Here is an 11,665-nt window from a genome sequence, read left to right as displayed (position 1 = left end):
TCTGAAATATAGGAATCTTTTCTTGTAGTATATCTCTAAAGCAAAGATTTTAGAATGGAAGGAAGAAAAAGGAAAGTAATAAGAGTGAAAACAGGAAACCGGGCTAAACAGAAAGAGCAAAAGCAAGGGCAATGAGGCTGCCCAGGAAGGCTACCTGAAGAGAGTCTTGGTTCTCAGAGCGACTGGCAGGGGTGTAGTCGCGCAGGGACGAGCTGTGCAGCACACTCATAGACGCAGAACTTACCACGGCGGGGCCAGGCCTGCGGCCACTGTGGCCTTCTGGGATATCTGTTTCAAAGCAAGTGGTACCAGAGACAATTTAGTCACACAAGATTTCATACATCTTTTTATTGGACTTGGCAACTTCTCTTTTAGTGCTGGTGAAAAGCCATGTTCACACGTTCACTTAATCTTTCAGAGATTTCTCATCCATATTTGTCTCACCATAAGCAATGATATATATCTAATACTATTACTTCAAATCCATGATTGTTCTTTGTATTTTTGCTTGAATTATATATGGTTCTATTCATAAATGCAAGTGCTACCATCCACTCCTCTTTTTTTCCCAAAGTAATAACAAATAAAGGTGTTTTACTTTTCAGAGTTCTTAAAACTAAAGAATTTAGAAGTTAGAATAGCCTGAAGAGCAAATGTTTAGGCCTGTTGATTCTGATTTATTAAAGATCATCTGCTGACATTATAGTCTGAAGATTTTCAATTAACAGTTTAACATTTAAAGGTTCATAATAATTTTCCTCTAATACCAGCAATTTTCTCTCTTTTAGAGAATGTTTATAGGAGAACCGAGCCTAGGATAAAAATATTCCAGGAACACAATAACAGCAATCAACAGTTACAGTTAATTGAATGCTTACTACGTGCTACTAGTACTTAAGTGTTTTACATGCATTATCTCATTTATGCCTACAACGAACTCACAAAGTGGCACTATCATTATTGCATCTTTAGAATTAGGAGACAGAAACTTGAAGAGGTCAAGTGACTTGACTAAAGTGTCACCCTGATATGCGGAAAAGATGGGGTCATGAACCCAGGTCTGTCTGACTCCACAGCCTATGTCCTTAACCCCCCTGGTTTTCTGTAGTCTGTGACATTAGAAGCATCTGCATATTGATTGTATATCTAAATTACAAGCTCTTTCACAAACATTTGGATTAGCGAGTTTCAAGATTAAATTCAAGAGAACTAAGAGAGTAAAACATACGCAACTCAAGAGCTTACCTAAAGTGCTTTCACTTGGCTCATCAGGGTCTGGAGGATTACTGAGCAGACTGTGCACGTCTCCTCGACGGCGCTGCTGTCTGTGCCTCCTCCGATACTGAAATTCAGCATATTCCTGCATAAACCAAAGGTTATAAAATACAGGAGAGCATGCAATTTTTTTTAATGCAAATAAAACAACACACTTTTTTTCCAGGAAAAAAAATGTATGATTTTATATACATATTATAAAATCACTTGGCTTTAGAAAAAGAAACTTCAGGTTTTGCCATGCCAAGGAAACAGAAAAAGTAAAATGGAAAAAGAACAATTTAAAGTAATCATTACCATTGCCCGGGTAAACTGGGAATACTTGCAAGCTCTAATGCTAGATCATGACCGAGCCTTATTTCCTATGCCTGGGTCTTGTTATCTAATATTATAACTAACACCATAGTGATTTTATTAATATACATTAGGCTTTCCCTGGAGTTCTGGTTAAAAAAGTGACTGTGATATATGTAACAGAAAGAAAAAAGAAAAAAGAAAAGCACACACTGTTAAGTACTTCCTAGGTTGTTAGATTTTATACTTTTCCCCACATACCATACTCACAAGTCAAATGACTAGATTAAAAGAAGTATGTGAGGTTAGCTTTAAAATAAGATGATACTTGGCTTCTTTTCTATATTAGCTAATATGTGGGGATATCTACAACACAGCCAGGAGAGGTGTTTTCTACTTAGCATATGGGAGAAACATAGATTTGGGCAGATGTCCTGAGTCTATTTTACGTTTGTGATAACAGTTTAAAGTGGGTGTGCTATTACCAGAGGCAGAACCTGGGACTACCTGCTATTACCTGGATACAAATGTACTTTTCCAGATTTTAGTGATAGAACAGAGGCCAGTGTGCATGACACTAGCACAAAAACGTTAATTTTGAGAATCATTATAGAATCTTTCAGTGATAAAATACTAAGATACTCAGGTTTATGATTATCCCAGTTACCCCAGAATACTCAATATGCTTATATTGTGAAAGAAGTGGAATAAATGAAGCCAAGTTTTATATCACAAATAAAACTTTCACATGATACCACTCTGGTTAAATTTATTTAAACTCCATCTGTAAGCAGTTGGACTCTAATAAGAGTGGAGGCATTCCATTCCTGATTAGAACCCAGTAAATGAAAGATACTACAAGCGCTTGGAGGAATTATTTAGGCTCTTTAAAATTTCTGGCTGAGCTCGGGTATCATTTCCTCTTTTCCTGGAGGCCCATGTTCCAAAACTGGATGACTGTTATACGTCATCACGGCTCACTGGACCACTGGGGACCACCACATTTCTCAGACAAAGATGTCGCAAAATTTTTATTTCAGTTCAAGACTTATACTTAGGGAGAATTTGATTACTTTGTATACTTGATGAGGGTAGAAAGTTATTCTGAATTAAATAAACTATTACTGATCATAAAACATACATATTTCCAATTTAAGAAAAGTAAATGGCTTAAAAACAACTGTAAAAGAAACTTGTTATATTTATAATTATTCTGATAGAAAGCTCAAATGGCCTTCTCTCAGGATGCAAGAGGCTTTAAAAAATTGTTCTCATAAAACTAAACTTATCTGAAACTTTCCAAGGATTCCTAACATCTTCAAGTAAGCATACGAACAGGCTTTAGTAGGGATACTCCTAATGATTTGAGAGCACGAAGGCTACGGAGAACATCGAGCAGTTCTATGATTCATAGGGAAAAAGGCTGCGAGGAGTTTTTCTGTTTTAAATAATAACTGAGCATTTTGTCTGTGCAGTTTTGTCAGTGACTTAAAGAGATGTTTTAATCCTTCCAGAACTTCCATGGGGTAGATAGCACCACCCACATTTTAAAGATGAGAAATTAAGGAAGAACACAGCCGAAGGTCTAATAAGTTACAGAGCTCGACTTTGAACTCAGGGGTCCCTTAGACTTTTACACCATGCTCTTTCCTCTGGGCTCCACTGCCTCTAAAGTGCTACAAAACAAATACTACTGCTTGTAACTGACTCGTTCAATTTAACTAAAACAGCGTAACATAGAATTAACTCTACTGAAAAAATATAAATTCAACCTAAAAGTCTGTTGGAGTTTAGCAACATTATTTTATACAGAGTCTATATGAAGGCCAAGAGCTAAGTTTTAAAGATATAACTTTGGCAGTTACTTGATAGTCACATACATGCAGAATTTTAAAGTTTCACACTGTGTGGTAATTCTTTAGACTTGCAAAAACATTTACATAAAAGCTTAGTGTTTCAACATGCTAGGACTTTAAAGAAGACAAAAGTAAAAGTGAGTTAAATGATTCTTGTAAGCCTTATTAACTCATAAAAAATAAATTTAAGAAGGAAATGTTATTTATACTTTCACGATTCTCAATCTCTGGAGAACAAGAGCTCAATAATGTTTTATATAGATATATATATATATATTTACATGTGAGGTGCCAAGTCTTCCTTTTTTACAAAATAAATCTGTGTCAGTCATATTAGCAGGCCCTCGATATTCAAGGACAAATATTTCAGGATTCCTAAAGTTACTGTCAGAGCCAGAAAGTCACAAAATGATGCATACATGATAGTGAATACTCTGGTAAAGGTTTTATTTTTGCTAAATTGTGTTTCTATCTTGAAATACTGAAACCTTTAGTACTTTTTTTGATAACTGAAGCTTGTTTATTTTCTCCTTTTAGGTGGAAAATTTCCACAATCTCCCCAAAGCCGTAATTATATAACATAGAAATAATAAGCACAGGATTAGGTAAAGAAAAGGTTCATAATTTGTTTTACAATAGAAATTTCATTAGTATATTAAAATTTTTTGTAGTTTAAGTGAACCTAAAATTTCCATATCAGAGCTCGAGCTCTAAGCACAAATTGCTTTCTCAAGTCAGTATTTTCTCGGATATATCTACCAATACAAAAGGACACAAGGTGATTGCAAGTATCCTCAGCAGCTGAAAAGAGAAAGTTGTACGATTTAAATAAGCCACAGTCATTTCTAGATAAAAATCAATCTCACTGTCTTTTAGTGGCAGGTAAACAAATGGGTTATCAATGATAAACAAAGGTTTGTTTGTTCTACCCCCCTCCAAGAATTAAGTTAAATGGTTATCATAATATAAGCATCAGATGGTATACTGTTTTACAAAGAGCAAGGAAGGAGAGACGGAAGTAGAGAGAACTGCTAAAACCATTTAGACTCAACAGTGACGGTGGCAATTTAAATCTCAGAAAATAGCAATGTGATTAAGATTTTCACTCTCTCTCATTTTTATTTGTGACAACTCTTATTTGCAGTGTTAGTATTTTAGACGTTCTGAATTTTAAAATGGTCTATCAGTAACAACCACCACAACAAAAAGCCAGGAAGAGTGTGAAAATCTTGAAGAGATGCAGAAAGCAACTAAGCAAAGCACTTCTTTCTGCATTAATATTATTAATGTCAAATTTCCACTTTAGCAATTGATTATGAATCAATTCTCTCAGTTTATGCAATGACTTTAAAAAAACATCTATGTAGGTTTTTAACAGATTAAGACTGGATCAATATTACAACTAGAAATGCATTTCTAATAAATAAAAAAATGATAAAATGGCAGGATGCATTTAATAATGTGAAGTAACTCAACACCATAAATAGCTTACTGGAGGCTCACTGTGGCATTTTTATTATAAAAGAAAGAGAAAACATTGCTGACAATCTCAGGAGGATTTAGAATAGGTAAAGGTGCAAATGCAAGCAGGATTGCACTAAGGAAAAATATAATTAAAACAAAACAAAAAACCTCACAAAACAATTACCTCAGGTGATGCAAATCCTAAATATTCCCAATCCCATGTTCCACCAGCAAAGCTACAAAGAAATGAGACATACCGTTTGATTTATCATCAGTCCTACAGAGTACATACAAGCAGACCCTTCCCTTTGCACAGTACTCAATTCCTCTCCTTGGAGCTTGCTCAACCAAAGTGGATCAACTACTGAACATAATTAAAATGATACTTCTGTTATTTCTTTCAAATTCTAAGTTGCTTTATGTTTGTGTAAAATGGTGGAAAAATAAAAATCAAAATGCTATATCAGAGTATTTTATGATTGTTTCTATTTTTATGTTATGTGTTTATGCAAAAATAGTGTCAAAGGAATTTCTAATGCCTACAATTATTATGAATAAGAAAAAAATGCTTCAATTTATAATGGCAGAAGTAGCATAGGTATCTGAAATAAAACAACTAAAACTTAACTGTTCTTTAATGGATGAATATGGATCACACATAACTTTACTAATAATCATATTTCTAATTTCTTCACAACCTCTTTCCACAAAAATACAAATATGACCATAACAAGTTGGCAAGGCTCCCAAAGTCTACATCATAAGCTGTTTATGACTATCATATCACTACACATTACATATTTGAAATGATACATTAAAATACTCTTTGAATTTGAGTTCATTGAAGTATGAAATTAATCTAGCCTAATTTAGTCTGAGAAACTATACAATGACAAACAAAAAACAACAAGAAAAATAGAAATAGTACAGGGTGAAAAAGAATCACCAAAAACAAGTTAACACACTTTTATTAGCTATCCGTATTTTAAGTATAAGTAACTTCCAGGATTATCAACCCCAGTTGAATACAAAATAAACCTGCTGGCATCTGTGGCTGGAGCTAGAATGATTTCCATAACATGCATCCTTTTTACCTGCGCCTTGGAGCTTCTGGTGAGTCTGCAGGAGCAACTCCCCGAGCCACAGATGCCAGAAATTCTTGCCTCTTCTGCTGTACAAGGCATGCCGCCTTGATGATCTTGTGGCGAGGTGTGCGAAGGTAAGGCCTATTGACTTTTTGGGCAAGGTCTTCAGTGACCATTTCTAGGTCTGTCTATGTTAAGAAGATGGGAGGGGGAAGAAAGATTATAGGCTAAGTGGGTTAGTTAATAGCAAATCTAGTGTCTACCTGGTTTCTCAGTTAAATCTAACTCATTTGAAGTCAGAAATTAATCCAAATTTTGAAATAACTTCCTATTTAACATATGTTTCTATTTTGGACATTTTAGGGAAATAGCACTCATTCAAAAGTCATTTATAGCAATGTAGTTGTTATGGATTATAAAGTAGTGTGTATACCAGCTGCCTATAAGGAATTTATAATTTGTCTACATGAAAAAAAAACTAATGAATTTCAAGGCACTGTCCATGCCAATGCATGGCCCCGTGGTGCAGACTATATGTAAGTGCTGAAGGAATCTGAGGCAAAGCAAGAGCCCTGTGATTTGGGGTTAGGTCTGGAAGGCTTCATGGAGAAAATGAACATTCAGCATTGAAAGAAATGTAGGATATAAAATTAGTAGAGGGCAGTTCAACAGGATAACATGAAAATTGTAGCAAGAGAAGAAAGTTTGTTGGCTTTAAAAAAAGAGAAATGTCCAATGAACTTGGTCAGCTACAGTGATGTCAGTTGGCTTAGGTGTGTTTGTTTTTTAAATACTGTAACTTTTTCCATTGTACTTTTAAAATAAACTGGTAAATAGCATCTTTTCCATCTAGTATGTAACGTGGTTTGTTTCATCTTTGAATTCCTAATTACATGATCAGAACTAGGCCAGATTTCAAGCTCAACCAGTTTGAAGAAATGTGGTAAGAAACGTGTGCATAGCTCAGAACTCATTCAGATAAGCAGAGTGACAAATTTAAACATAAAAAAAATTTGTTTATTATTGGCAACTTTTCCTTTATTTAAAAACCATGCTAGAAATGAAAACAAAATTGTTTACTAATCACACTCAACTAAGATAAAACTTAAAGTGGTTGAAAAAGGAGGAAATCTGTTTTTCATAATAACTGTATTTAAATATACTTTAAAAAGATATCTTACTTGCATGAGTTCAAAAATTTCTTTCTTTGTGCTTTTAGGTTCTAAGAAAAATCCATATGGATAAGAACACTTGAGAATGCGTCGAGTTTTTAAGAGCACGTGAACTGCATCTTCAATGAAAGTGGTATCTGGACAGCCTCCTTCAGCTATAAAGTTAAAGTAAATCAGGCACAATGAAAAAAATTTTTTGGCAAAAATGCTATTATAAAATTACTTAAACAACTAAATTTTCTTCTTTTTTTTGCTGAGGAAGATTCGCCCTGAGCTAACATCCATGCCAATCTTCCTCTGTGTTTTAGTATGTGGGCCACCAACAACTTAACAGAACTTAAACACTAGGCCACCAGGGCAGGCCCAGTAAACAACTAAGTTTTCTTAAAAACACACACACACACACAAAACAAGAAGGAACTGTTTGAAGTAGCTATATGATAGTATTTACTTGTACTAGACTAAAAACCTACATAAAACACCATGTGTGACTTGTATGCATTTATAAACGAAGCACACGCTGCAGTAGCCCAGGAGCACTGATGGCAGTCATGAAGGAACGCATACACTAATCCTTGGTTCTGTTCTCACGCTGGTGGCAAACAAATCTAGCTGTAGGTTAACTCAAAGTTTCCATGGTTTACTAAGTTTTTCAGCTTATCCTTACCAGAATTTTGTTGAAAAAGAATCAGAACAAATGCCTTGCTAAAAAAAAAAAAAAGGCTAATTATAATTATGCCTCTGCAAAAACAACATTGTAAGGAAAAAGATACAACATTCTGGGGAATTACTGGACAACTAATGTTAGTAAATAAAAAACTTCAGGGAGAGAAAGAGAGGAAGAGTGAGGAGGAGGGAAGAAGAAATTGCCTTAACATCTGAGGCTGTGCTTTCCCAAAATATCATTCTAACATTCTAGCCTTTTCCTTGACTGCAGATAAACAGAAATTGAGCAGTAGAATCTAAATTCGTAAGTACTTTTGAAAATAAGATTATTCTGCATGCCTGTAGAAAGAAATTACATGTGTATTGTACACACACACATACAGACCATCTCCAAATACCTACCCTAGTGTAGGTATTTGAACTAAGAAGATATAAAAAAAGAAAAACAAAACAAAACAAACACTGCCTCCCTCATTATGATACGTGTGAGAAGTGTGTGAAGTTTCATTTCTTGCTTTTCAATTATACCTTTTCATTTTTTTTCATATCTTACTATGCTGTCTAGAACCTCCAGAAGGTTGAACAGAAACAGCAATTCACATCTACACAAATCTACTGCAGGTTTACTATGTGTCGGGTGCTGTTCTAAGCACTAGGGACACATCAGTGAGGAGAGAGACAAAAACCCGCTGAAGAAGCGCAGAACACGTGAGGGGTTTTTCCTTTCAGTTTGTACTGTGGACAATACTTCAAGAGTGTGATATTGGTGTGATATAGTTATGTCATTACTAAAGTCTAAGAACTAACAATTAACAAGGAGACTAAGCTGCTGTTGACACTTGTTCTCCCACTCTGATTTAACTTAGAGTTACTGTCTTAATTAGGGAATTATCCTCATGAAAAGGGTGTTACTACTCATTACTTTTATAAACTAGAGCAAACACAGGTATAATTGATTGCACTTTTAGGCTTAAAACCTTATCTATGATTATTTTTAAAATGTGACTTTTTGAAATGAACATACAGAACCTGTACTCTGTGTGGTCACTATGAGATAGTATATGCTAATGGTGCAGCCAATACTCAATCCATTTTTACGAACGTTCTTTTCAAAGTTTCATTTAGGATCCATAAGTCAGCCCTATCTCATTTCTTTGTTTTTTGACTCCTACGTCCATTATTTACCAGTGAGATGACATCTCCCCAAACCATACTTGCCTTCCACTCAATTAGGCTCTCTGCTAAATTTTCTCAAGAATCTTTGGGGATTCAGTCACATGACAATTGGGTGGCATGTGACTCTTGCTCCTTTGACTAGTCAGGGATGCCTTTTAGGTCCCACTCACTTTCTCCAACATTGTAGAACATCAGCAGTGGCACAGAGTAAGCAAACCATAATGTGTGTTTATCTGCTATCAGTGTAGGATGTACTCAGCGGAGCAGACGAGGTAAGCTGGGTAGAAAATCTAATCACAGAGGCCTCAAATGCTAAGCTGCACTCTGGGCTTCAGAGAACTCCACACAGTACCAGGATGAGCTAATGGAGATAATGTATTCCATTAAGGGTCTTAACCTTCTCCCAATAAAGTGACTTAAGCATGGAAGGCTATTTTATATTAATTATCACACATACCACTTACAACTTACTTTCTTTGAGAGCTCTACTCAGTTGCTCCATCTTTTCTTTGGCTGTTTTAAGAAGGCGTTGTTCTAACTAAAGGAACAGAAATAAGTAATTTATATCATACTCTTTATTTATTCACAATGGTATAATTTAGAGCATTTGAAATGATTTGGGACATACCTGATAGCTATGCTCATGGTTTTTAAATCTTGTATAATAGTGCATAAATCTGTCAAGTTCCTGAAATCGTTTGTGTTTTTTCTCAGCCTAGGAAACAAAAGTCCACAAATGACTTCTACAAATAAAAGTATTAGCTATTAAAATTAGGTTTTTTTACTCACTTAAAAATTTTATTAGTACTAGGTAATAATGCATACAGACTTGCTATTATTTTATTGAGAGAAAATAATAACCAATATATTTTAAAACCTCCCAGAACAAAGTCTTGTATTTGTATTCTCTGTGACAAACCATTGAATCCACAATCACAGAGTGTATGGCAAAGATGCCTCTCAAGCTCTATGTTTATCAGATATTCAATGTTTTATTATATTGCTTATTGCTATGGACTGAATTGTCTCCCCCCAAATTAATATGTCGAAGCCCTAAGCACCAATGTGACTATATTTGGAGACAGGGCCTATGAGGTGACAAAGGTGAAACAAGTTTATTAGGGAGGGGCCCTAATCCAATAGAGCTCACCAGTGCCCTTATAAGAAGAGACACTAGAGCTCTCTCTCTCTCCCGCCGCCATGTGAGGACATAGCAAAAAGACAGCTGTCTGAAAGCCAGGATGAGTGTTATCACCTGAAAATGAATTGGCAGGAATCTTAATCTTGGACTTCCAGCCTCCAGAACAGTGAGAAACAAATCTCTGTTGTTTAAGCTGCCCAGTCTATGGGATTTTGTTATGGCAGCCCAGCACACTAAGACACTTATTATATGTTATAATATTGTATTGTTGACATTATGTTAAAATTGTTTTTAAGTCATTACAGAGGCAGGTTGGATATAGACTTTTCTTATCTTCAGTAATATAGAAAAAGGAAAATTAAAAAGAAAAAAGCTCTCAAGTTTATAGAGCTATTTTGTTTAAATTAAAGCCTACTCGAAAGTGTATTCAATTTAATGCCTCATCACGATAAAGATGGGAAAAGGAAAAATGCAAAATACTTCCAACGGTATTAGGTAGCTCAGCCCCAGGTCTTGGCTGAAATAGTTCTCTTTACCTCCACAGTCATTTCCTTGGATTGCTCCTCCACATGCTGAATGACTTCGTAGCGAGTACATCGGTAATAACCTCCCGTGGAAGAACTATGTTTTTTCCATTCTTCTAGGCAAATCCAGCAAAAGTCATACTTGCACTTCAAAAGAAAACACCCATGCAAACATCTCCCTGTGTTAATATGCAAATTATTTTCTAATTTCTAGTCAACCAATCTGCAGAGATTAAACAATCCTGCCTGTGTGACCAGGAACAAATCTTAAAGGCAAGCCCCTTTTCATGTTTCCTCCGGAGACTTTAACTGCACTATGGAAAAGATGTGGGGTAGTTTAAAATTATTGTTTATCAGGATAAATTAAAATGTAAATCACAATATTATGAAGTAATCTCAAGGAATCTTTAAAAATATCAATACGATATTCTTTCCAAATCATAATAACAGATACTGACAAATGTTTCATTTTTCAAGTGCATGGTAAATTTACTTTGGTCAATAAAGCTCCACCAGACTATTTGAAGACTTCTGGTGACTTTGAGAAATTGGTTTTGAAACTGGGAACAAGTTTAAAAGGTCTCTAAGTAGAACAGCTGACATAAAACCTGTTTCTCATATTTTAGAAATTTTCACTTTCTTTATTACCATAATTAGCAGACAATGCCAAAAATAAGAGCATTCCAGTATGAAAATACATCCTTGTTTTTATGCTTATGGATTTTGAGTCAGAAAGATCTTCCCAGTCCAAGTCTATGTTTTCTTCTGGTACATTTATGGTTTGTTTTATTTTTAAAACATTTAAATCTTTGAACTGTTCGGAATTTACCTGGGTATAGAGTATGCAGTATGATTTCAACTTTATTTTTTTCCACGCAGCTGGTCAGTTGCCTCAATATCATTTATTGAACAGTCCGTGTTTCTCAACATAGAGCTGGAGGTGCCTCCTTTACCATCTACTAAATTCCCACGTATGTGTGTCTATTTTCTGGGCTTTCTTTCTATTCTGCTT

General features: G+C 35.1%; 1 protein-coding gene across 3 annotated transcripts in view; it reads right to left on the bottom strand.

The window, feature by feature from the left end:
* Positions 1-11,665, bottom strand: part of ANKIB1 (ankyrin repeat and IBR domain containing 1) — a 134,359-nt gene that overhangs the window by 3,377 nt on the left and 119,317 nt on the right. For 2 of the 3 annotated variants that reach the window (XM_008517346.2, XM_070617489.1), the window contains exons 12-19: positions 10,666-10,800; positions 9,617-9,703; positions 9,460-9,526; positions 7,156-7,301; positions 5,984-6,162; positions 5,074-5,125; positions 1,246-1,360; positions 155-288 (exon numbers count right to left, since the gene is read on the bottom strand). In XM_008517346.2, the coding sequence (XP_008515568.1) occupies positions 155-288; positions 1,246-1,360; positions 5,074-5,125; positions 5,984-6,162; positions 7,156-7,301; positions 9,460-9,526; positions 9,617-9,703; positions 10,666-10,800 (915 nt within the window). The remainder of the gene's footprint in view (positions 1-154; positions 289-1,245; positions 1,361-5,073; positions 5,126-5,983; positions 6,163-7,155; positions 7,302-9,459; positions 9,527-9,616; positions 9,704-10,665; positions 10,801-11,665) is intronic. The other variant, XM_008517351.2, reaches the window with a different exon arrangement.

Source organism: Equus przewalskii, chromosome 4 (genome assembly GCF_037783145.1).
Source record: "Equus przewalskii isolate Varuska chromosome 4, EquPr2, whole genome shotgun sequence".
Lineage (NCBI taxonomy): Eukaryota > Metazoa > Chordata > Mammalia > Perissodactyla > Equidae > Equus > Equus przewalskii.
Note: the sequence above shows the minus strand (reverse complement) of the source record. Positions and strands in the feature narration are given on the sequence as shown.